At 42.4% G+C, this 26,751-nt stretch overlaps 2 protein-coding genes, 1 long non-coding RNA gene and 1 other non-coding gene across 8 annotated transcripts; 2 read left to right on the forward strand and 2 right to left on the reverse strand.

Annotated features, from left to right (window-relative positions):
* Window positions 1-233: 233 nt before the first annotated feature.
* AP4B1 (adaptor related protein complex 4 subunit beta 1) lies at window positions 234-10,523 on the reverse strand. Of its 5 annotated transcripts, none has more exons than XM_045546861.1 (11): window positions 10,212-10,523; window positions 9,610-9,796; window positions 7,954-8,178; window positions 7,368-7,498; window positions 6,868-7,015; window positions 5,503-5,999; window positions 4,047-4,130; window positions 3,182-3,285; window positions 1,892-2,099; window positions 1,241-1,522; window positions 234-983 (listed from the first exon to the last, which is right to left on the reverse strand). In XM_045546861.1, exons 2-11 carry the CDS (start codon window positions 9,720-9,722, stop codon window positions 556-558), a joined length of 2,220 nt encoding a protein of 739 aa, XP_045402817.1. In that variant the 5' UTR covers window positions 9,723-9,796; window positions 10,212-10,523; the 3' UTR covers window positions 234-555. The 5 variants fall into 5 exon arrangements, with proteins under 5 accessions (XP_045402817.1, XP_045402814.1, XP_045402815.1 ...); XM_045546858.1 differs by lacking the exon at window positions 10,212-10,523 and adding an exon at window positions 9,974-10,147; XM_045546859.1 differs by lacking the exon at window positions 10,212-10,523 and adding an exon at window positions 9,915-9,987.
* On the forward strand, window positions 10,165-18,886 carry DCLRE1B (DNA cross-link repair 1B). The gene is made up of 4 exons (XM_045546863.1): window positions 10,165-10,771; window positions 13,784-13,949; window positions 14,310-14,492; window positions 17,552-18,886. The coding sequence occupies exons 1-4, from the start codon at window positions 10,583-10,585 to the stop codon at window positions 18,628-18,630; spliced, it is 1,617 nt and encodes a 538-aa protein (XP_045402819.1). The 5' UTR covers window positions 10,165-10,582; the 3' UTR covers window positions 18,631-18,886.
* Window positions 18,887-20,478: 1,592 nt separating this feature from the next.
* LOC123635072 lies at window positions 20,479-23,303 on the reverse strand. The gene is made up of 3 exons (XR_006734043.1): window positions 23,284-23,303; window positions 22,490-22,579; window positions 20,479-20,497 (listed from the first exon to the last, which is right to left on the reverse strand). It is a non-coding gene; the product is annotated as an uncharacterized LOC123635072 (long non-coding RNA).
* Window positions 23,304-25,826: 2,523 nt separating this feature from the next.
* On the forward strand, window positions 25,827-25,933 carry LOC123636169. The gene has a single exon (XR_006734377.1). It is a non-coding gene; the product is annotated as a U6 spliceosomal RNA (small nuclear RNA).
* The last annotated feature ends 818 nt before the right edge of the window (window positions 25,934-26,751 follow it).

The raw sequence follows: 26,751 nt of genomic DNA on the forward strand, positions 1-26,751 counted from the left end.
ACAGAGGTGAGAGAGGCTGGTGCATTCATGGAACTGCAAGTGGTTTGCTTTTGCCAGAAGAGAGAGTGTGCTGGGAGTGGCAAAACACGACACTGAGAGGTACTTTAGATGCCATGCTAAGGACTTTGGACTCTGGCCTAAAAAGTATGATTTGAAATAAGAGAACAACCAAGAGTTTACTACAATAATCCAGGGAGGAAAGAATAACCCTCACAAATGATGACCCCTGTCAGTTTCCACACGTCAGATATCTTTAATTAATAACACCATCCCTTAAATTGATTAGAAAAGAATCTAAATCCCATTCTCTCCCCATTCCCATTCCCTTACCAACATTAACCCTTACAACATCACCATTGAAAAATTGGGTCAATCAGCAGTAGGCATGAAAGGAATAAGTTGATGGTCTTTAGGCAAGACATAAGCATCCTGATTCTTAGATTTCCCATTCTCCTTTGCATCTGATATTATCTGGACTTACAAGCAGCTGTAATATGAAAAACTAAGGAACTCTGATAGCTATTCATCTTACTTAGGACAAGCAACAAGAATCTGTTATGATTTTATATCTCCAATTGTTCCAATCACAGTTTCTAATACGGAAATAAAACTGTTCAGTGTCTCCATCCTTGCCTCATTTTGTTTCACAGAGATCTGTATTTCTGAGTTCTCAGGCTCCAATAGCAGTTCTGTTAAGAACAGACAGCCAGTTTCATCCTGAGCACTGAGATATGCTTTCCATGGCCGAGCCCCAGCCCTGCTCATTGCGATGGTCTGGATGTTCACTACTTGAAGAGCCATCTGGAGAGTATCAGCATGGACTGCTCCCTGCCAAGGCAATACTTGCTGATGAGCAACCTTGAGGCTAAGCCAAGTTTTCTCAAAATACTCAGCAGTAAGCTGGAGATTGGGAACTAGCATGAGGGCTCCAGAATCAGGGAGTTCTTGTATTGTCTCCTTGTTCTCTTCGGGAATCAGGGTTCCTAAAAGAGTCAGAAAGTTTGTGTAAGAGATGTTCTTAATCTGTAAGAGCTAAATTTTTTACCTGAATTCCCAAAAGTATACAATATGTACTTCTGTCTTTGGATAAATGGCTTAAATAACCAATAATGAACCTCTTTTTTTGCTCGCAAAGTCTTCAAATTCAGGCAAGTCTAAGATTTAGTGCTAGGATACTCTACAAATCATTGAAAAGATAAAGATTTATCAAGATAAGATATAAGGTAAGGATTATTTTTACCTGATGTGGCAAAAGATGCAGTGTTAGGAAGCTCTGGGCCATGATGCTTTGCCCCCTGGCATTTAGAAATAGTTGCCCAGCGGGCTCTGCCATACACTGGCACCAGCGTGTTGAAGTCTGAGGCCCAGCTGTTCACAGGCCTTTCTGCTGGATCCTCCAAAAGTCCAAGAGAAGGGTCAGATTTTGGGCTACACAAGATCCGCTTAACTTCATCAATGCCAACTAAGAGGAGGCGATAATAGAAGAGACCTCGGTCCCGTACAGCCATATCCTTCTCCTCCTCTGAGATAAGAAAACACCTTGAGTTAGTTAAAAACAAAAACGTGGCTGGCGTGGTGGCTTACACCTGTAATCCTAGCACTCTGGGAGGCCAAGGCGGGAAGATAGCTTGAGGTCAGGAGTTCGGGACCAGCCTGAGCAAGGGCGAGACCCTGTCTCTACTAAACAAAAACAAAAACAAACAAAAAAACAAAAACGCCTTCCTCATACCCTCGTGCCAACCATAATAGGAGAAAAAAATGAAGGAGAGAAAACCCTAGATAGCATTAATATTTTCTTCTTGGGTCCCAGATATCACTCACCAAACAATGAAAGCTGTGAGAATTTTTACTATAGGTCATAGCAAGTACTATTTCTTTCTGAAAAACTTACCTATGCAGTAATATAACAAACGTCCCAGCATGTCCTGGCACTCAGCAGGTCGTGAGAGGAAAAGGCGCAGCAGGGCAGTGAGTAGCTCCATCTTAACAGCTGGAAATGTCTCTGACTTCACATTCTCTACAAAGTCCTCTAACACATAAGGAGCATTGGGAATTCTTTCCCCATGGACCCCAAGTAGCCAAATAAGTGCCTGCTTCCCCTATGGAATAAAAGAATTAGAACAGGTGCTCAATACTTGGCTATCCAAAACACAGGAGACAGTAAACAATCACCAGTTTGCTTTTCCCCTAGTGCTAGCAGAAAAGGTATAATCTTTAATTTACTTCAACTTGCATTTCATTGATTCCCCCCTACAACAATCTCTACAACAAATAGGAACAAAATTCTAATGCACAAGAGAAAACTCAAAATTTTCATAATCTATGCTGATTACGCAATAAATAAGGCTTTCTCTGCTTTGGGGCCTCTGACCCAATTTGGGGTTTAGTGTTTCAGTGGAAGCTACTAAAGAGTCTCTCTAAATTTTTCATGAAAGCGGTTAATAAATTAATAACGTAGCATGCACATCACAGTCATCTGTGAATTTTCTTAGAAATCTATCTGTCTACGCCCACTACTCCTGAATATTTAAGCCAATAGACCTGGGATGAAGCCCAAACTTTTGTAGAAACTCCACAAATGATTTTGACTCTCATTCCAGTTTAAAACCCCATGGTATAAATCTCTGACTCAAAACTATTCAAAAGAGCAATGGGACCACAAACTATTTGTAATAAAAACCATAGATAAATTGTTTTTATTTTTATTTATTTCATATTATTTTTTTGAGATAGGGTCTCACTCTGTCATCCAGACTGGAGTGCAGTTGTATAACCACAGCTCACTGCAACCTCCAACCCTTGGACTGAAGTGATCCTCCTGGCTCAGCCTTCTAAGTAGCTAGGAGTATAGGTGCGTGCCACCATGCCCGGCTAATTTTTTATATTTTTTTAGAGATGAGGTCTTGCTATGTTGCTCAAGCTGGTCTCAAACTCCCATCCTCAAGCAATCCTCCCACCTCAGCCTCCCAAAGTGTTGTGATTACAGGCATGAGTCACTGTATCTGGACTGGTTTTTATAATTTATATGCCATCTATGTCTGAAAGAAAATCTGAGGTGGCAATCAATTCTAAGAGTTTCCACTTCAGACATGGGGTGGAAAGAATAATTAGATTCCATTTCAGAGGGCAGGGTCCCAGGCATTCCCCTTCTACCTAGAAGTAAAGGAAAATTACAGTCTACCTCGCTATCTTGAATGTTCTCCTCACAGCCGGGCAGGGCCTGACACACAGCTTCGGTACACTGAGGACACAACCAAATCAGGTCTCGGAAAGTCTGCACCACCACTATAACATATCCCAGGATACAAGAGCACAAGATTAAAGCCTCCGTGTAGGAAGGAATCTGAAGAAGAGTCACGTATTCAGACTAGATTTCTGGCTGAATTTCTGTAAAACTGGTTTTGGAGGGGTGGTCAATGATTATCTGAGAAATATAATCACATGGGCAATAATTTAATGAATTTCTTATCAGATTGACATGAGGATAAATGATCTAATGTATGGGAAAGCATTTTGTAAAACGTAAAGCTATATGCCAATATGGGGTAGTGTTACTATTGAATGATACTCTAAAGACAGTATAAATGGAGCCACCATGACTGGGACTAAGGTGAGGCGAGTGAGGTGTACCTAGGAAGCAACATTTAAGATGACATGCAGAGTTGGCTCTTGCATGAACCTGAAAGTAAGTGCTTTCTTAAATTTTGCATCCTAAGTAACTTACTCGCTTTACCCTAGTGCTACACCTGGAAGCTACTGCCTATAGTATACTGCCATAAAACAAAAAGAGAGGTAAAAATGGGGAAATAACAAGCAAAGTCAACCTAGTACCCTTCATTATCTATAGTACAGTCTTGTAGACTCATGGTAGCCTGAAGACTCAATACCCTATTAGATCTATAGACTCCATGCTTCTCTGACAGCAACAGATGATGATGTAAGCAAAAGTTTAAACCTCTGCATTACTCATTCAACAACAAATATTTTTTGAGCAACTACTATAGACCAGGCACTTGGCAGAAAAATCCTAGAAAGGTATCCATTACCTGTAGTAATGTGCTCTTGTCGAAGCCCCAGTAACTCTGTCAGAATCTGCACACATTGATCTGTGTAAGTCCTGGCAATGCCACCTACAGAGTAAAAGAAAGCAGAGGAAACTGTTAAGTCAAATATTAGTGCCTCATTCTAAAATCACTTCCCACCAAAGACAAAAGGACCAGAGATACAAAAACAAACAAACAAACAAACAAAAAAACCCTTTGTTTGATGAAATAGAAAGAATCTAAGTTTGATAAAAAGGGAACTTTCGTAAAAATGAATTGATTTTTCATTGATTACTAGAAAATTGAAAGTTCATAAAAAAAGGTTTCCTCATTGAACAAGGCTGAAACCGTACAGTAACAAAGGTATTTACATGGCAGTGAGACATGAGGCACCCATTCTGTAGCAGCATACCCACAAAGGAATGTTGTTGCTGGGGATGCCTGAAAGCAGTCTCCTGACTACAAGGATTTCCATGCTCTTTGCTCCCTTTTCTCTGCCCCTAAAAATAACCATGCTTTATTCTAAATATGAGGGTTCTTTCTTCTCCTCTTATACTTGAAAGACTCTAAACCTTAGCTCCCCAGCTGCTTTCTTTTCTTTTCTTTTCCTTTTTCTATTTGTTTTTACCAGAGACAGGGTCTTGCTCTATCACTTATAGCTCACTGCAAACGCAAACTCCTGGGCTCTTTGATCTTCCTGCCTCAGGTTCCTGCATAGCTCAGACTACAGGCATGTGACACCACACCCAGATAATTTTTTATTTTTTGTATAGATGGGGTCCTGCTATGTTGCTCAGGCTGATCTCCAACTCTTGGCCTCCCAAAGTACTGGGATTATAGGTATGAGCCATGGAACCTGGCCTGCTTTTAGTCTTTGAGTCACTCTAGTCTTTTAAATCCTAGACAAAGCAGTATGAAAAAGTCTAGAAGATTAGGAATTATTCTGTGTTGTTCTATACTCAGCACAATACATAGCCTATAGTAGAAGCTCAATAAATGACTGATGAATTGACATAGGACTTTGAATCAGAAAAGGTGGATTATACTCCCAGTTTAGGAACTGTATGATCTTTAGGCAATTTGATTACCTTTTTTGTGCCTGGGTTTCTTCATCTTTAAAATGAAATTAATACCACTTGTCTACTTTTCCTGATTGCCTCACAAGACTGTGGTAAGATGATGTATAGGAAAGCATTTTGAGTAGAAGACAACAAAAATTTTAAATATTATAGTTTGATTTGCCTGTATTGTGTATCCTGGAAGATATGGCAACACTAGTCCGGACCAAAAAAAAAAATCTCCCTTTCCCCTTGTTTGTAGTCACTGACTCAATTCTTTAGTGCATGGTACTTTCTATCTGAAGCAAGACTCACACCCTTTTGCTCTCTGTGGTTTCGCTGACCATAGCTTTCTAGCTGGCTGATCTAGGTTCTCAAAAGGAAAAGCAGCAGACACCTACCTATGGCAAAGATGGCAGCCTGGGAAAAGTCAGCAGACACATCCGTGCAGTACCCTCGAAGCTCCTCTAGCACCTGCTGCACGTTCTCATCATTCACCAGCTCACACAGCACTTCCACCTTCTGTAGTTTGATATAGTGGGGCTCCGAGTAGGAGCAAAAAAACTTTTTATAGTGGCTGCTAAAGTGACCTGGCAAACTATGCAAGATCTGGTGCACATGACACAGGGCAGCAAAGCAGAGTTCACGGCTCTCTGAAGAACAGGCAGCTAGCAAAGGTCCCTTGACTCGCACAAGCACGTCAGTTTGTACATGGGGAAACTTTTTTGCCAAGATCAGAAAGAGTTTTGTGGCTCCCATCACCACACCTGGGCTACTGCTCTTGAGAAAGCTGTCCAACAGATTGAGAATGTCGAACAATTCTTCCTCACTGCGGGGTTGGTAGCGTAGCAGAAAGTTCAACACTTCAGCCTGGCCCCATTGGTCCAGTTTTGACATTCTATCCAAAAAAGAAAACAAAAGCACTATTTTAGCAACAAAATTAGCACCATCTCCATGCTACTGCCACATGACCAGTCAGCTATTCATCACGACAAGGGGAGAATTCTTAAAAATAGGCTATGCCATAATTGAATCATTCTTTTTATCTACTACATAAAGTTTACACAGATAGGCTTTAAATTCCAAGATGAGTTGACAATCTAAATGCACATTCATTTAAGGCCAAAGATGTGGGTGATCAGTGTACACTGGGCATAGATTCTCTACATTTTAAGACACTATAAGTAGGTTAAGTAGAACACAATGACTAGAGGAGGGGAGAACCTAACCCCTCAGGATATTTCTGCTCTCTTTATCACCAAGAGAAACTAAGACCAATGAAAGAAATTCTCTCAGTGAAATGTGATGAAGTTAATAACATGGTTAACTTTCTGTAGGTTAACCCTACAGAAGTTGTTCAAAACTTTTGATGTTGTTGAGACAGAGTCTCACTGTGTGTCCCTGGATAAAGTGCAGTGATGTCATTGTAGCTCACTGCAAGCTCCAACTCCTGGGTCGTAAGCGATCCTTCTGCCTCAGTCTCCTGGGTAGCTGGGACTACAGGCACACACTGCAACGCCCGGCTGGGTTTTATTGTTTTATGTATTTTTTTTTTTCTTTTTCTTTCTGGTAGAGACAGGGTCTCACTGTTACTCAGGCTGGTATAGCACTCCTGAGCTCAAGCAATCCTCCCACCTTGGCTTCCCAGAGAACTAGGATTATAGGCATGAGCCACTGTGCCCGCCAACACTTCTTAATTCAGCACATCAACAAGATCCCACAAAGATGCAGATCTCATAATAAAAAAAGCACGGAGGCATCCAAACCGATTTAAGAGATGATGGGCAATGGGCTTATTGATGACAACTCCTCCTTCCTGTTTCAGAATTTCCTCTAGAGACCTCAGGCAGTTCACAACCACAATTGGATCCTGATCACGCAGCAAACTGTATAACTCATTTACCAGGGCACCATCTATGAAAAAGAACAAAGATCCCAGATAAAAAAAAGCTTCAGAGTCACACGGATAGAGTCAGAGTAGTGGCTCCCAGCAGACAAAGCTGAACTTCTCTGCTACAAATTCAAGGCAAAAAAATTGCCATCTCCAGACTGTTTTAAGTAGCTAATGCAAAGGATCTCACTTGGGCCCCAAAGAAAGGACTTCTCTAATTTCAGAAAATACCAAGCCCTGCAGCCTATTTAAAGAGACATGTGCAAAAGAGGGGCCACATTATTATTTTCTACTGAAGCTACATAATCTTTTACAAAGTCATACATAATAGAGGCACAAACAAATATTGATCATGATGGAGTATACTGAACTTACCCACTTCAGAGTCTCCATGAAGATTATGCATCTTGGCACAACCAAGGACTGCTACCCTCCTGACATACGAAGCCTTGTCCCGTAAGCCATTGAGAATAGGCTGTTGGATATATTCTTGCACACCAGGCATCCTAAGCAACACATCCTGGAGTTAGCCAGATCCTGAAATACTAGTTTTGACACAATTCAGCCCCTCTTCACTTCACAGAGAGTTTAGTAGATGTTTGAATGTGTATCTATCATCATAAGGAACTGGAGAAAGCCTCCACCAAACTTAAAAAGCTGTAATTTGATTTTTCATTTGGAATAATGCTGCACAGGCAGCAAATAAAGATATATTCATAATTGTTTAGAAATCTTTAACCAAAACTGAGGACTGTCTTACTAGAGTGAGAATGAAAAACTCCCTTTAATAAAATCACATGATATTGTTTATTAAGTAAAGTACTAGCTAAAAATCTGAATTCAGGGAACAATAGTATTTCCCCCAGTGTTAAGGAACTCAAATTGTCCTCATTAAAAACCTGCCCCATGATCTCCTGAATTCATCAGCCACTGAGGACCAGACAGGGAAGAGGGTGCTCACCTGAGGCTACACATGCTCCGTAGTGCCAGCCCTCGCACCATCGGGTTGGGGTCCGAGCAGTCTTTGCACAGTGTATTAATGGCCAGGAGAGCCAGATCTGGTTTCAGGGGGGCATATGTGCACATGTACAGATAAACCAACTTCTTCTGAACAATATCTACAGTGGCACTGGCCTTCACCATTTCCATGAAAACACCAGACATGTCCAAGCCCTGAGTCATGTGCCTGAAACCAACACACATGGCAGGAAGAAGTAAAATACACATCTCCAACTTATAACGGAGGGGGTTTACTTATACATGTCTTGGTTATCCAAGTAGATCATGATCTCTTAGAAGGAAGCATCTAGGACTACCTTGTCTCTTATACCACACAATACTTCATACCATGGGCCTAGAATAAACATTGTTCTTCTATTCATTCAACAAACACTTATTGAATCCCTTGTACATTCCAGTGAAATTCAGCTTTTACATCCAGGTATATGCTCCGGGGATACAATCTTGAAGAAGGTGTGACCTCTGGGAATTCAAAGTCTATTAAGGAGCCAGACAAGAACACCACTAATTACAGTACAATAGACAAGTATTTAAACAAAAGTAATGTACAAGGAGCAGAAAGGATCCAGAGGTCTGACACTGGCAGGAAGCCAGAGAATGTTTCTTCACAGAGGAAGTCATATTTTAGCTGAATGAACAGGAGCTCACCAGGAAGATGTGACAGAAAGGTAATGATATTAATGCATGCTATGAGGCATGTAAATACGAGCAAGAACACATTCTTTTGAGTGTCTGCAGGTAACTGGATTAACAGGTTGTTTGGGGGTGCCATGATAAGTTTGGATTTTATTCTGTAGATAATTGTTTCACTGAGGTCTCCTACTAGAATCAGCTGAGATGTTTGTTAAAAACACCGATTCTCCTGGGTTCCATCCCACCCTACTGAAATCAGAATCAATCCCTGGACTGGATGAAAAAAATCTGCATTTTTTAAGAAAGTACCCAAGGGGATTTTGTACATACTAAAGTTTGTGAACCACAACCGTAGGCAAGAGTTATATATTCAGATTTGTAAATGGGAAAATTCTAACTGAAATGAGACAAGGTGGCCTACGAGCAAACTTCTGCAATTGCTTTGGTGATGAAGGCCGTAGCCAGAACAACAGTGCCAATAAAGAAGAGGGGATGGATATTTAGAATTGTGAATTCATAAGTGAAGGATCAGGTGTCATCAAGGATGACTTGGCTGGCTGGTGCCATTCACCAACACAAATATAAGCAGAAGAGCAGGTTCGGGGAGGAGGGAAGAATGTTGGTGCTATTTCGCACATACCTTTGATAAATTATCCAGGTGGCAGTGGGGTATGTGAGTCTGAGGCTAAAAAAGGAGGTCTGTACTAGTATATATTACAGATCCAGGAGTCAGCAGTAATTGTTCAAGCCTGTGATAGGAGGAAATCACCCAGCTGAGTAAAAGATATCCCACAAGGGAGACCGAGACGGTACTCCGGAAAGGGAGGTTAAGGCCGAATCATACAACTGCCACGTAGGAACGTTCATTTACTCTTTCAGAGCGGCCAGGGGTGGTGACCCTGATGGGGATTGCGACGGGGGTTGGAGTGGGGGCAGTCAGGACGCTAAGGGGGTTGGGTGATACCTAATCACTCGTTGGATGACATTCCGGTAGCGCAGCCTATCAGCTTGAATGTGAGGATTACACAGAGCCTTCTTCAACTCCTTCACCACGTCCTCAGAGCCAAGGTAAGGCATCTTCTCTAACAGTCACGGCGCAGTTCCCACAGATCCCTACGTAACTCCTGAGCTCCTAGTCGTGATGTGGGGGCCTGAGTAAAGGAAATAGTGGTCAGTGAAAAGTCTGAAGGCGTGATCTCACCGCAGGGCCGAAACTCAGGCCCTCTGACACTCACGCTTCAACTCCCTCCGCTCCCCGGCGAGCCCCACCAAAGGCTCTGTCCTAGACCCGCAGGCTGTTTGCCCCGCCGACAGGTCGCTCCCGCTACCTCTAGGCCCTCCGCCCGACTTCCGACCCCGCAGCCGACGGGCCTCAGGCTCTCCCTCGGCAGTTCCAGTCTTTCTTGCGCCTCCGCGCCGTCGCCGTCACGGAGAAGCCCAGTCATGCTTTCTGCGGAAGTCCCGCCCCCTCGCCCAAAGACCCAACGGAGCAGCTGCTACTCTCCGTGCGAACGCCGAGCGTAGTCCCGACCCGGATTTTAGAATGCCCTTCCCCCAACCTCTCACCTCCTGACGCAGCGGCGCGGCTCCCTCTGGTGGAGCTGAGGCGCACAATCGGAAATCAGCTACTTCGGCCTGTCTCCTCCCGGCAGCGCGCGCTTTGAGCGCCTGGCCCGGCCCCCGCTGTCGCGCGCGGGTTGGAGTGTCGAGCGCCTTCTGCTATTTGGACTCCTAATCTCTAGACTCCTACGAGAAGGGTCACTTCCTTCTTTCCGCTCACAGTAATAACTTATTCCTCTACTGAACTGGCTTTCCCCTAGGGTTTCTGGCCCTGTTCTCGCCTCGGCATGACTTTTTTCGGTGGGCCGTTATGGAAGCCTCACACGGGAGCCCTGTCCCTGTGAAGTTCCCGCCGGTGACTCTCCCACCCCGCCACCATGAACGGGGTCTTGATCCCCCATACGCCCATCGCAGTAGACTTTTGGAGCCTGCGCCGGGCTGGTACCGCGAGGCTCTTCTTCTTGTCCCACATGCACTCGGACCACACCGTGGGCCTATCTAGCACCTGGGCCCGGCCCCTCTACTGCTCCCCAATCACAGCCCACCTCTTGCATCGTCAACTACAGGTATGCGGGATTGGAGTCGGCCTTGATGGGCTAGTCCAGGCATCTGAGGGAAGACTCCCGATCTGTCACAGCCTTGGAGTCATTAGAATGGGGTCCAGGACAACTGATTTGTACAACTGCGGGAGTTATTTGAATCTAGAAGTGCATCTCTAGCCAGAATATGAGCGTGGCTTCCAACCTACTGACTTGAGATGTTTTAGCTGTAAGTTGAGCAGATCTTTTAGTGTAGCCAAGGAAACTGTTCCTACCTTTTACATACATAAACCACGCCAATGTTTCCCAAACTTGCCTCATATGAAGAATCCAGCTAGGCCGGGCGCGGTGGCTCACGCCTGTAATCCTAGCACTCTGAGAGGCCGAGGCGGGAGGATTGTTTGAGCTCAGGAGTTCGAGACCAGCCTGAGCAAGAGCGAGACCCCCGTCTCTACTAAAAATAGAAAGAAATGATTTGGACAATTAAAAATATATAGAGAAAAAAAATTAGCCAGGCATGGTGGCGCATGCCTATAGTCCCAACTGCTCCGGAGGCTGAGGCAGAAGGAACCCTTAAGCCCAGGAGTTTGAGGTTGCTGTGAGCTAGGCTGACGCCAGGGCACTCACTCTAGCCCGGACAACAGAGCGAGACTCTGTCTCAAAAAAAAAAAAAAAAAAAGAATCCAGCTTAAGTGCTGGGTAAATAATACAGGTTCTCCAGCTCCCTCCTCACCTCCACCCTATTTGATTCAGTAAATATGGCTGGTGTGGGTCCTGGAAATTTTTAAACAGTTGCACCCAAAGAGTTATTATGATCAGAAGAAAGTTTGAGAATCGCTGACTAGACTTTTTTTTTTTTTTTTTTTTTGAGACAGAGTCTCGCTTTGTTGCCCAGGCTAGAGTGAGTGCCGCGGCGTCAGCCTAGCTCACAGCAACCTCAAACTCCTGGGCTTAAGCGATCCTACTGCCTCAGCCTCCCGAGTAGCTGGGACTACAGGCATGCGCCACCATGCCCGGCTAAGTTTTTCTATATATATTTTTAGTTGGCCAGATAATTTCTTTCTATTTTTAGTAGAGACAGGGTCTCGCTCTTGCTCAGGCTGGTCTCGAACTCCTGAGCTCCAGCGATCCACCCGTCTCGGCCTCCCAGAGTGCTAGGATTACAGGCGTGAGCCACCGCGCCCGGCCTAGACTTTTTTTAAAAAAGATTAGTCAAGTACAGTAGTGAGAAGGGGGGAAAGAGTAGAATAAGTTCAATCTGTAACTGACTATGGACAATCAGGTGAGATAACTCACTAACATCGGACCACCCTAGACTGTTTTCTGAACTCTTAATTTAAAGTTGTACAAAGGTTGCACTAGTTTGCAGTCCCACCAGCAGTGTATGAGTGCTCCTGTCGCTCCACATCCATGCCAACATTTATTGTTTTGGGACTTTTTGATAAAGGCCATTCTCACTGGAGTTAAGTGATATCTCATTGTGGTTTTGATTTATATTTCCCTGATGATTAGAGATGTTGAGCATTTTTCATATGTTTGTTGGCCATTCTTCTGTCTTCTTTTGAAAAATTTCTATTCGTGTCCTTTGCCCACTTTTTGATAGGGTTGTTTGATTTTTTTCTTGCTGATTTTCCTGAGTTCTAAATAGATTCTAGTTATCAGTCCTTTATTGGATGTGTAGCCTGTGAAAATTTTTTCCCATTCTGTAGGTTGTCTGTTTGCTCTTGTGACAGTTTCTTTGGCTGTGCAGAAGCTTTTTAATTTAATCAGGTCCCATTTATTTATTTTTGTTGTCGCTGTGATTGCCTTTGGGGTCTTCTTCATAAATTCTTTGCCTAGGCCAATGTCTATAAGAGTTTTTCCCACATTTTCTTCTATAATTCTAATAGTTTTGTACCTTAAGTCTGTTATCCACTGTGATTTGATTTTTGTGAGGTGAAAGGTGTGGGTCCTGTTTCAGTCTTCTACATGTGGCTATCCAGTTTTCCCAGCACCATTTATTGAATAAGGATTCTTTTCCCCAGTGTATGTTTTTGTCCGCTTTGTCAAAGATTAGATGGCTATATGACAATGGTTTTATATCTGGATTCTCAGTTCTGTTCCACTGGTGTGTGTCCCTGTTCTTGTGCCAATACCAAGCTGATTTAATAACCACAGCCTTGTAGTACAGTTTGAAGTCTGGTAAATTAATACCTCCCATTTTGTTCTAGTGCAATCTCTGTGGAAAGCAATATGGAGATACCTTAAAAAGATACAAGTAGACCTACCATTTGATCCAGCAATCCCATTATTGGGCATCTACCCAAAAGAACAAAAGACATTCTATAAAAAAGACATCTGCACTCAAATGTTTATAGCAGCACAATTCACAATTGCAAAGATGTGGAAACAACCCAAGTGCCCATCAATACATGAGTGGATTAATAAACTGTGGTATATGTATACCATGGAGTACTACTCAACTATAAGAAACAATGGTGATATAACACTTCTTGTATTTTCTTGGATAGAGCTGGAACCCATTCTACTAAGTGAAGTATCCCAAGAATGGAAAATTAAGCACCACATGTATTCACCATCAAATTGGTTTCACTGATCATCACCTAAGAGCACATTTAGGGATAACATTAATTGGGTGTTGGGCAGATGTGTGTGTGTGGGGGGGATGGGTGTATACATACATAATGAGTGCGATGCGCACCATCTAAGGGATGGACACGCTTGAAGCTCTGATTCGGGGGTGGGGAAGCAGGGTAAGGGCAATATGCGTAATCTAAACTTTTGTACCCCCATCATATGCTGAAATAAAAAAAAATGGAATGGTTTTAAGAAAAAAAATAATAAAGTTGTACAAAGGGTGAGGTGGGGAGTGAGAGGAGAAAGGGCGGATTGCTTGGGAATCTCCATTGCAGCTTCTGCTTCAGGTGGCTGAGGATTTGGTCAGCTTTCCTTGATTCGTGTAACAGGGATAGTCCCTACTCCAGGGAGGTGTCAGGGAGGGGAGTCTGTGGTCACTGGGATGACCAACTGTTTCCTCAGGTATCTAAGCAGTGGATCCGAGCCCTGGAGGTTGGTGAGAGCCATGTATTGCCTCTAGATGAAATTGGAAAAGAGACCATGACTGTAACCCTCATCGATGCCAATCACTGCCCTGGCTCCGTCATGTTTCTCTTTGAAGGATATTTTGGAACCATCCTCTACACAGGTGGGCCTCTGGAGGGGTCCCTCCTACCTTCCCAGCCTAGATATTACTTTTCTTGGACAGTCTTAACTCAGAAGTCTGAAGGCCTTCTAGTTTCATCCCATATGAGTACAATGACCCCTTCTCAACTGATTTTCCACTCTTTTAGGAGTCCAAACCTTGTAAGGAATAATTTAAAAATGAGTAGAATGGAGACATTTCTACAAAGAAACTATGCAGCTATACTGCCTAGTTCAGTGCCAAGCCACATAATAGCTTTTCCACAGACCAGTAAGCAAATGCTAATCTGTTGTTGGAGGTAGGAGAGGCTTGTTTTCTATTTTTTGTCTCTGACCTTCTGTCCCTATATATGTATTCTTCCAGGTGATTTTCGATATATACCATCCATGCTAAAGGAGCCAGCCCTAACATTGGGGAAACAGATCCATACTTTATACCTAGACAATACCAATTGCAACCCAGACCTGGTTCTTCCTTCCCGACAAGAAGCTGCCCAGCAGATTGTCCAGCTCATTCAAAAGCACCCACAACATAACATAAAGATTGGTGAGTTGTTTCTTTTCCTTTTTCTCTCACCCATAGCTAGCGAATCTAGGTTCTTTGAGGGTTCTCACATCTTTCAAATCTTTGTGTAGCTCTTACCTTCTCCATGAAATCTACCTTGACCACCTTATTTAAAATTGCAACCTGCCCACCATCCCCATTCCCAACTCCTAATCCCTTATACCAATCCAATTTTTTCTTTTTTTATAGCACTCATCATCTCACAGTATACTTTATATATTTTAAAATATGATATTGCTTATTTATTGTTTATTCCCCATTTCCCCTGCCACCCCTCACACACACAGATGTAAACTTCTGAGAGCATGGATGGAAGTGGGAATAAGCTTTGTGCATTTGTGGAACAGAGAGTTGGTGACTCTCCAGTATGACAGTGGGCAAGGAGGCTAGAAAGGCAGAAAAGTGGGCAAGGAGGCTAGAAAGGCTGGAGTGCTGGTAAGCCATTTTGGACTTTATCCTAAACCCAACAAAGAGCTATTGAAGGATTTTAAGTAGAAGAGAGACAATATGGCACTCATCACCTTACAATATCTTCCATAATTTACGTATTTATTGTATTTGGTTTTTATTATCTGTCTCACCCTACTAGAATGTAAGTTCTATGATGGCAGGGCTCTTTGTTTTATTATGGATATATGCCAAATGCCTACATTAATTCCTGACATAGAAGCATTCAATTAATATTTGTTATATGAATGAATGAAATTTATCAGAAAATAGATATTTAAGTGAGTAGTGTGCTTTAAATCAGATACATTGTAAAAACAGCTGGAAAAAAAACCAGCTGTATGATTGTTCTGGTGATTCCACAGTGGTACAAAATATTTTGGGGACTCTTCTTTTGGAGTTGCCTTTTGATATAGCTTATGAAAAGAAATTTTTATTTTAAGAAATGTAATAGGTGAGTGTGGTGGCACATGCCTATAATCCCAGCTACTTAGGAGGATGAGGGGGACGGTCACTTGAGTTGGAGATCAGCCTGGGCAATAAAGCAAGACTTTGTCTCTAAAAAAAAATTTTTTTTTTTTTTTTTTTTTTTTTTTTTTGCGACAGAGTCTCACTCTGTTGCCGGGGCTAGAGTGCTGTGGCGTCAACCTAGCTCACGGCAATCTCAAACTCCTGGGCTCAAGCAATCCTCCTGCGTCAGCCTCCCGAGTAGCTGGGACTACAGGCATGCACCACCATGCCCGGCTAATTTTTTCTATATATTTTTAATTGTTCAGCTAATTTCTTTCTATTTTTTTTTTTTTTAGTAGAGACGGGGTCTTGCTCTTGCTCAGGCTCGTCTCGAACTCCTGAGCTCAAACGATCCGCCCACCTCGGCCTCCCAAGTGCTAGGATTACAGGCATGAGCCACCGCACCCGGCCTAAAAAAATCTTTTTAAAAAATTAGCTGGACATGGTAGCATATGCGTATAGTCCCAGCTACTCAGGAGGCTGAGACAGGAGGATCACTTGACCAAGTCCAGGAGTTTGAGGCTACGGTGAGCTGTGATCACACCACTGCACTCTAGCCTGGGCAGCAGAACAAGACCCCCTCTTACAAAAAAAAAAAAGTAATAGATTTAGTTCTAAATGACTTTTTTGGTTGTTTCCAAAATTGTAAGTCCACAAAAGGGAAAAGATTTGCCACCATTATAAATATTTTAAAAGGAGATGTACCAACTCTGAAAGGAGTTTCAAAGTGAGATTAAACAAAGGCATTGAAAAAATTATATACCTCCCAGGGTGACTACCAAACTGATTGAGAAATATCCCCTACTCTCAGGATCGTTTAACTGATCATAAAGAAATATTGGCCCTAACCATTCTTGAAGTTTTAATGCAGAATTTTTCCAGAGAAGTACAGCTGGCTAGGAGGGTGCTGTGGTAGGACTTGATTAACTCTGCGAGTATATAATAAGCCCCTGTGCCAAGTATTCAATAGGCAGTGGGGATATAAAGATGAATAAAATATGGTCTCTGACTTTGAGGGCCTATAGTCTATTAGGCAAGGACCTAGAGAGGGGGAAAAGGTGGGAATATACATAGAAAAAAATCAGCTACATTTGTGCCCAAAGAGTGAGATTTGAATGGTAATTAGGAATAAAGCAGGTATAAAAGAAATGTGAGTTCTTTTAAGGAGTTCATAATCTGGTTGTGTATTTGAAATAGATCTGCAGAAAAGGTCTGAGAACAACTATTAAATAACACTTCCCATATCTGTTACCATAGCCATTACTCAAATTCATGTCTCCGTTTCTTTCTATATAAGTAGTATAGAACTCAACTCAGTAGTTCCAACTCTATTGGAACTTCTACTTCCAACTTCTTATCTGGGCAGTCAAATAATATTGCTGCTGTATTTTTCTTTCTAAAGCCCTGCTCTGATGATATTATTCTTATGATTAGAATCAGATATTTTCCTGCTTCTGACTTAATGGCTCCGCTTCACTTATATGATTAGGTCCAAGCTCCTTAGCAGTACATATAAGGCCTTTTAATATATAGGCTTTCCTTACCTCTCTAGTGTCATTTCTTACCAATTCTTTTTTTACTTTAGTAATATGAAACTAACCCCTCCTAAAATGTTTTCCACCATATACTTTCCATGCCAGGTTAACCCTGACCCATCCTTTAAGACTTAGCCCAGTTGTCATTTTCAGGAAACTTGCCCTAACTGCATCAATTGTTAGGTACTCTTTTTTGTGTCCTCATAACACTGTATACATATCTTTAACAGTGCCCTTAACTATGTTTTTTTTCTGGGTCTCCATGTAGGTTGTACTCCTTGAGGGCTGAGACTTTTTGTTTGTTAGTTTTCATAGTGCCTAACACTTGTTAGGTGCTTTCTTTTGTTGAACTGAATAAAAGTGGATTCTGTGTGCCCCCTGCCCCCTGCATTCTCCATATATCTCAGCTCAAATGCCAGCTCCTCCCTCATATACTCCCTGGATTGCTCCATAAATTTTATATGTTTTTGTTAAACATTTGGTTGATTTATTAGGATTCTCCAGTAGCTTCATTGTCTTACTTTCCTCAATCCCTTTACCATTATTCAGGACTCTATAGCCTGGGAAAGGAATCACTGCTAGAGCAGCTGGCCCTGGAGTTTCGGACCTGGGTAGTATTGAGTCCTCAGCGTCTGGAGTTGGTACAGCTGCTGGGCCTGGCAGATGTGTTCACGGTAGACGAGAAGGCTGGCCGCATCCATGCTGTGGACCATACGGAGATCTGCCATTCCACCATGCTGCACTGGAACCAGACTCACCCTACCATCGCTATCCTTCCCACAAGCCGGAAAATCCACAGGTCCCACCCTGATATCCACATCATCCCTTACTCTGACCATTCCTCCTACTCTGAGCTTCGTGCCTTTGTTGCAGCACTGAAGCCTTGCCAGGTGGTTCCCATTGTCAGTCGACAGCCCTGTGGAGCCTACTTTCAGGACAGCCTGAGCCCCAGACTCTGTATGCCCCTGATTCCAGACTCTGTGCAGCAATACATGAGTTCCTCCTCTAGAAAACCGAGCTTTCTCTGGCTGTTAGAAAGGAGGCTAAAAAGGCGGGGAACCCAGGGTGTCGTGTTTGAATCCCCTGAAAAAAATGCTGATCAATCTCAAGCTGACAGAAACTCAAATAAGGCCAAGAAAAGGAAACTTTCTCCCTGGCATGGGGACCTTAAGAAGCAGCCCTGCTACCATCCTTTGCAGATCAAGAAGCAGTTGTTCCCAGACCTCTGTAGCAAAGAATTGAATGGGGCAGTCTCTTTCTGTGAGTCCCAGAAGAAGGTAACTGTGCCGACTGCCCCCTTGGGATTTTCAGTGCACTTAAGGTCTACAGAGGAGAAGTTTATTTGTCCAGAAACCAGGGAGGACGTTGGTTTAGAGCCCTGCTTGGTACTCAGGGGAGGTGGCCCAGCAGCCACAGGGAACCAGAGTGCCTGGATGGGACATGGTTCTCCCCTGTCTCACAGCAAGGCCACACCTCTTCTAGCTGCTGAGTTCAGGGGCCTGGCACTAAAATACCTTCTGACTCCAGTGAACTTTTTCCAGGCAGGGTATTCTTCCAGAAGCTTTGACCAGCAAGTGGAAAAATACCTCAAATCCTTGCTGAAGTACAGACAGGAAAGTACAGAATGATAACCTAGTTTGATCTCACGCTGCAGTTTTGAAGATAGTGGCTGATGGCTGGTAGGGAAGAGTTTGTTTTGGGCCTCACTTTTCTATCTTTACAGAATACTTATGGGCTTACCCTGGAACAGCACTTCCCAAAGCTTGTTCACTGGAGTTCTCGTGCCTATGGAATCCTTAGTTTTACAGTTGACTTTTTGTTTTTTTGAAACAGGGTCTTACTCTGTTGCCTGGGCTAGAGTGCAGTGGCGTCAGCCTAGCTCACAGCAACCTCAGACTCCTGGGATCAAGCGATCCTCCTGGCTTAGCCTCCCGAGTAGTGGGACTACAGGTGCCACCACGCCTGGCTAATTTTTTCTAATTTTTTGTAGAGATGAAATCTCGCTATATTGCTCAGGCTGGTCAAACTGCTGGGCTTGAGTGATCCTCCCACCTCAACCTCCCAAGGTGCTAGGATCACAGGTGTGAGCCACCACGCCTGGCCTGTAGTTGACTGTGTTTAAGAAATAGTTTTCATTATAAATTCTTTGGAGTATGCATGAGCACATTAAAGGTTCCTAGGAGTCCTATGGTATCTTAATCTGTTTAATTTTGTTTAACTGAGTATTTCTCAAACTTTTGTGAGCATGCATTCTTATGGGTATAGAAAGAGATAAAGAGTCTGAATCAAAAAGGACCAAGTTATTCTCATTGTTATTTTGTGTGTCATGGGCCATTTCCCATGTCCCCTCCTCCCTCTTCCCAGATAAAAGTCACTAGGTTGTTCTGTTTTTTAAATTATGAACTGTGGTGCTGGAGGATAAACTGGTGGTCCAAGTAGCACATTCCAATCCTGAATGTCACTGACTTGCTGTGACCTCCATCCAAGTAACTTCCTGTCTCTGCTTCTGGGAGGTAACAGGAAGGGACAAAAGCACTTTGGAACAGTGACGAAAAATTCCACTTCGGCCTCCTTCGTGAGGCTGTGCAGTTAGTGTCACTGGGGATCCATCCGAAACAGCCAGCTGGGTGCCTGGGCACCCCTCATCAACATAGTACCTGGAACCCAGCTGAGCATTAAGGCTCAGGGTATGACAAGACCCCCCATGCCTAGAGGCCCTGACAACTTGGCTGAAATAAAGTCACAAAAGATCAAATGTGCTGCCAGATATTCCTCTGATTGTACACATAGCTGGCATATTTGTTGTTCCCCCCACTGCCTTGATTTCAGTAGGGAGCCAGAGCACACAGCCTCTTTGTTTTAGTATCCAGGGAAGAGACCAAGGAGCCAGCTGGCTGGAAGGGGTGGGGGTGTGCAATCTGCCCTGTCCTTCTGCTCATAACCTGACAAAATGCCAAACCAGAAAGCAGGACAGCCAATACTAGGGCCATGAGGGAATAGGCCTGAGAAGGCATAGACATGGGGAGCTGGACATGTAGATAAAAACTGCTTCAGAATGGAACCCCAAGCCTTAGCAGTGAAGAAAGCTCTGTTTCTTGTCTGGGGGAGAAAAAGAGTTTTCTACTATTGGAGGAAGAAATGAAGAGTTTAGAAAGCAAAATAAGTCCTTGCTCTTGGGCAACCCATACACAGCTCTTGTTTTGTCAGTGACCTTCACTGTAAGTCTCCTAAGGGCCTACTAAGTCACAGCAGGCAAGGCATTTGGTGCAGCAGGAAACATGGGCATTGTCTGGCCTTGAACCCAGGGCACCCTGAGCCAATTGCATAAATAGCGGAGCCTAGTTCCTCACCTGTAAAATGGACTGAGATACCTACCTCTCGTGATTGCTATGGAGATTATTAAATAATTAGTAAAATTCTAGCTCAGTGTCTGCCACATGATGGGTATTGCAAAAGTTCATTCTCCTTGGCCTCTGGTTCTTCAAAGAAATTATTCTGTATATGAAATAAGAAACTTTAGAAATCATTAAAAATAGAAAAAATTTTAATTCCCCCATGTAGATCAATTGGTATATGTTGTTCTAGTCTTTTTTCTGTGCATGTAAATGTATTAAATATATGTTTTTTTCAAAATTGGGATAATACTGTATATAATTTTATATCTTAAATTTTACTTTCTTAATACCTAAGCATTTCAGTTTGTCATTAAATATTTAAAAATGTCATTTTTAATATTTGTATAATACCCTCACATGTTAGTATACCTTAATTAAACCATTCCCATATTATGTAACATTTTGTGTACTGTGTTTTAAATTATATATTACAATGAACATTCTTATGCATATATTTTGCATTTTTATTTCCTTAGAGTAAATTACTAGAAGTCGGATTATAGTTTTAAGTTCTTGATGTAAATTATGCCAAATTGCCCTCTAGAAAGGTTTCCTTACCATCTTTTCTGCAGAAGAGGATAGCATTAAAATACCTTGAAGACTAGAATGCTACAATGTTAACATGTAGAAAATTATCCCATGTGTTAAGTTGATAAATACTTACTACTAAACTGTGTGGGTGGGGCTTAGCCTGACTTCCTTTAGGAGCCTCTAGCTGTCTCACTTCTGTATGGCCCGAAGGTGTCTGGGAGAGATTAGGTAGTTCTCAGTACAGGGGCCCCCTGTATTGGTATTATCATCTACCGACAGTGGAGCCTGTCCACTCTTGGCTTGTGCTGAGTCACACCTGTTCCTTGAAGCTAATTCTATATGAATTCAGATGGGGGAGCAGAAGCAAAAGGCTTTGAGGAATTTAGTTGTTGGTGACATGTTTGTGTTTTAATAATAAGAAATTCCATACTATTCTCCTAAAGTAAAAATGTCTGACTTCTTATACTAGAGCCTGGCAGTTACCTTGTTTGATTTTGTAATATTTTCTCATATCAAAGTGCTGCATCAGGTCTATCTTTTAAATGGCCAATTAAAATTAATTTATTTTTAGAATCCCATCTATGGATGACCCCATAGTTGTATGAAGATCTTGCAATTAGGCTTGAACATGCTGGGAGAAAAGAGGTTCCCTAGAGAGCCATTAGTTACTTGTTTCATGATCTGTGGGGGAACTTGTACTTTTCCACAAGTAGACTGACAGTGGCTTAAGTCCCTTTACTGCCTGGCTGCCTTTGGAGGGCCACCTCTCACTCCTGACCCAGGTTGCCCTTTGTGGTAGAAAATAGACAAATGAGTCTGCTTGTTCTTTCCTCAAGAAAAGGGATTTGGAGTTGAGTTCTCTATCATACGGATAAAGTTCTCTCTGCATTCTTAGAGTAGTTCTTAAGCAGAAGAAATTCTGTGTGGGGGCCCATGTGCACATATTGTTGTTGCTACCACTAGGGAGTAGCTGTCACTGTGTTAGTTCCTCCCACAGCCTACTCCCCTCATCTACCACCACCACAAGCTGTTTTGTTTTGGGCTCATGGTGCTTTCCTCTTTCTCTTCCCCAGGACATCCCACCTATATACAGAATGATACTGTTCTCCCTTATTATCATCTGAGTCTACACCTGCCTGTGAGGGATTCTCAAAATATTTAAGCTTCGTTTTACTTTAACTACAATGCTTTTATGTAACTATACCATTCTACCTTGACAATCTCATTCCTAGGCAACTTTGTCTTCTTTGACCATATCCTTGACCCACTGGGTTACAAAAAACTCCCAAAATCTTGAGCTTGGTTCTTTTCCTGGACAGATAGCTTATTGAATTTTTTCAATCACACAAAACTTCTGGTTAGCCTTGGGTTATTCTTTCCCTTATAATATTTACACTATTGTATTATGGCTGTCTTACCAGTCCTGGCTCCTCTCATCAATTTATAACAACTTTGGAGAGTGGAGGATGAAGAGTTTATCCAGCACTACATACCATCCTCCATGTGCTCACTGAAAGGTGTGCCTTTGAGGAGCTAAGAAAATTGGGTTAAATTCACTCACCCTACTAATCAGGCTCTGTAGCGACAAAGAATTAGGTGGAACCAGACTCCTGGTGTTTAATGAGTCAGGGATATAAAGTTTGGAGAAAACCTGCCTTCAGGAAGGAAAAAAAAACCTTCATCAGCTCAATTTCTTCAAATTCCCACCCATCTTCTAGGCTCATACCATAGGCTTTCTAATTTCCCCCTCAATGGTGAGATAAAAATCCTTCTTTAATTACCTCTTACTAAGAAGACATTTCCTCTACTCATAAACCTTCAAGAACCCATGCTATTCAGCAGAACATTTTAGAGCCATATAATGCAATGGCCAACCTATCCTTCCTGCTTTGTCTCCCAGGATTCTATCTGTAAGACAATAGGCCATAGCGGTAAAGGCATGGATTATGGAGTTAGATGACTTGGGTTGGGAATAGATCCTGTGACTTACTAGCTGTATATTTAATCTCTAGCAAGTTACTTAGCTTTTTGGCACATGAGCTTTCTTATTTGTAGAGTGGGAATAATAATGCCCTCCTCATAGGGTTTGGAGGAGAATGACATGGGACAGAGCAACCAAAGCACTTCAATAAAGCATCCCATATATTAAACAAATTTTTTCCCGTATTCTCCTTGCCACATCTTAAATTCTGGTTACAGTGCAGTGGCTAACATTCCCAATCCATGTCCTGAATAATGCCATTGGCTAATCCTACTTTCCAGGCCCAGAAAAATCTACTGAAAGGTTGCTGATGAGGGTACTTCCTAGTAGGGAGATTCCTGGAGCCACACATGTCTAGCCAAAAGGGCCATTACCTGAAGCATCCAAGGCTTTGTTTGTCCAGATGGAAAAGGAGAGTAGGGTGAAATCATTAGTTTCAAATGCTATGCTGAGCAGGTTTAACTGTAAAATCCTAAGGCAAGACCAAAACACAACAGAAGTATAAGTGGTACATCAGAGGCCCAGAAAGGTCAGAAAAGGCTTCAGAGAGGTCAGAAGAGGTGTGCAGAGCAGAGAAGGCTGGGCTGAGCATTTCAGAACATTGTGGGTAAACAAAGGGCCAGACATTGTGCTTGATTTGGTTCTAGGTTCTTCTACCATACCAGCTCTAAAACTATCAGCCTTAGATCAGTCCTGGAATTCTCTTTTTCAATTCCTACATAAGGAAGGAAGGCAGAACCACTGAAGAAAAGAACTATATAACTGGTATCATTACAAATTTCAGCCTCTGGTATCTTCAAAGCTGCTTCTCATTTCCTTATGTCCTTGATCCACCCTCTCTCCCATGTACCTCGGTGGTTATTCCAAAGCTTTATGACTCAAACTCTTACAACATATCAAGCCTTAGGACGATACCTTTGAGCATCAAGGGTACCAAGCTGCAATACCCTGGGGCAACCTCCCTGGACCATAAAAACAGGTCTGGTCACCCACCCTCACCCCAGAGATGGCAGAATTAATCCCTTTATACCTTGTAGCCCTGTTTAAAACCCAGTCACTGTCAGGAGTCTAAGTCTTTAAGGCCTAATTCTTACCCTTTCCTACCCTCCTTTTAATAGGCTCTCAGGTCTCCTGCTCTGTGATCAGCAAATTCTCCTATGTCCCCAATATCTTTTCTGAAAGTCTCCATCATCCTCCTTGCCTAAATTGAAGACTGGCTCTCCTCTGAGCACACTGCTTTCTGGCCAGCCCTCTCAAATAGAGGCCATTTTTCTTTCCCTCACCTTCAGGTAAGAAGGTGACACTGATGTCCTCCTTGCTCCCTGTGCTGCCTCCTGACCATTATTCCCATTCGTTCCTGTGAAAATCTCTCTCCTTTGAAGTGCCTGCCATCTGGCTATACCATCCTCTCCCCTCTGCATTTATCAAGACTTGACTCACTGGCCCACAGCCTTCTCCTTCACAGCTCTGTCATCATTCTGGATAATTTCAACATTCTGGCCATTCAGTTTCCTTGACCTCCTCATCTCCAAAGACCTTATTCTCCCTCTACCTAACCACCCTGTCATTACCAGAGATTGTACTACATCTGAATCTCAGTTTTAAACCTTTTCTTCTGGCTTACTTGCTCAAGTGCCTCCAATGCCAATGTTTTACTATTCATAAGCCTTCTCTGAGCTTCACTTCCCACCTTGACTTGACTATATCCCTCAATATAATATCACTCTCTTGTTCCCTCTCACTTACATGCTTGCCTTGATAAACATCAATTCTGGGTAAATCATCCTATGTATCGACTCTTTGCCTACACTGGAGCAGCCAGATGTTGTTGGAGAAACCACTCAACCAGGCTAACTGATTTCAATCTTAAATTCATGATTTCATACATCAAAATGGCCTTCCATACTGCTGAGCAATCCTATTATGTTTCCCTAGTAGGCTGTTTCTTATTCTCCCTTTCTCTTTTCTTTCCCCTCCTACCCACACTACTGTCAGCAAATCTGTTTACTCTACCTTGAAACATATCCCGCATCTTATTTCTTTTCACCATCTTCACCTCCACCACCCTTGTCCAAACAACCATTTTCTCTTGTCTATTACGATAGCCACTTAAATGTTCTCCCTGCTTCCAACCTTGGCCCTCTCAGCTCCCCAAACACATAGTCTAGTCTCCACAGCAGGTATGATATAAATCAGATCATGCTACTTCTCTGATTAAATCTTCCAATGGCTTTCCAGCTTACTCAGAGCTGGAAAAAAGTTTTTACTGTGGCCTGCATAGCCCACAAGATCTCCTGCTCCATCTCCTACTACTCCCCTACCTTTCACTTATTCTGCTCCAGCCACACTGACCTCCTTGCTATTACTCCAATGTGCCAGGTAAGCATTCACCTCACTTGTTCCCTCTTCCTACAATGGTTTCCACCCAGATACCCACCTGGCTCCCTCACCTTCTTCAAATTTTTTCTCCGTGAGGCTTTTCTTGGTCACCTTATTCAAAATTGCAGCCACCCTGCCTGCCACTCCCTACCCCTCCTTTTTTTTTTTTTTTTGCCTTTTCTCCATAGAGCACTTACCACTTTCTAATACACTACTATCATTTACTTATTTAGTTTATTGTATGTCTCATTCTATCATTCTACTAGAATGTAAACTTCAGGGCTTTTTTGTTTTTGGTCTGTTTTTTTTACTGCTGCATCTCTAGTGTCTAGAATACAGAGCAGGTTCTTAATAATAAACATTTGTTGAATGAATAAACATTTGTTTATTCAGTCTAGAAGAATGAATGACTGAACATCCTTTAGGCAATCCTCTTATAATAAATACTATTTGTCGTAAATAGGGAATAGAGCAGAGTTCTTAGCCCTCAAGGAGCTAACAATTGAGTTTGGCAGACACTTTGTAAATATTATCTCTAGTGCTCACTTTGGCAGAACATATACTAAAGTTGGAACGATGCAAAGAAGATTAGCATGGCCCCTGCGTGAGGATGACGCACAAATTTGTGAAGTGTTCCATGTTGTTTTAAAAATTATCTCTATATCTTGCAACTGTCTTATGAGAAAACTAGTGTCCATAAATTCATTCATTTATTTGTTCATTCAACAATTATTTATTGAATACCTACTATGTGTCAGACACTGTTCTAGACATTGGGAATATTAAGTAGTAGAAAATATCTTGCCCACATGGAGATTATTAATACATCCTAAAAGACAGACAGGCAGTATACACAAACAACTATCAGATAGTGATGGGGCTAAGAAGAAAATAAAACCAGCAAATAGTGGTAGGGAGCAGTTTACATACAGTGGTCAAGAAGTTATCTCTGTGGGATTGACAAGATGAGACCTGAGTGATGAAAAGGAACTAGCCAGGTAAAAATCTAGGAGTAGAGGGATCAGGTAGCATCAGCACCAAGACCATGGGATGGGAATGAGCTTTGTGCCTAACAAGCACCAAGAAGAGCGTGTATTGGAGAGGGAGAAGAACAGAGAGGGAGGCAGGAATTGGATCAGAAAGTGACTTAGTTTTTAAAGTAAGAAGGTTGGATTTGATTTTAACTGTAGTAAGAAGCTATTGGAGTGCTTTAAAGCAGGGGAATGATATGATCTGATATATATTTTTTAAAGCAACAGATGGAGAATGGGGCAAGAATGAAAGCAGGATACCAGTTAGAAAGTTCTTGCAGCAATAAGAGATACTGGTGAGCTGAACTGAGGTTATGGAAGAAAAGGGCTTTACACTGTGTTTGGATATGAATCTTATAGAGTCACCTCTTTAGTATAAGTATTAATAGCTACAGGATGAAAGAAATACCTTTTCCTCCACCAAAGCTTTCA

The sequence above is a fragment of the Lemur catta genome, chromosome 3, assembly GCF_020740605.2.
Source record: "Lemur catta isolate mLemCat1 chromosome 3, mLemCat1.pri, whole genome shotgun sequence".
NCBI lineage: Eukaryota > Metazoa > Chordata > Mammalia > Primates > Lemuridae > Lemur > Lemur catta.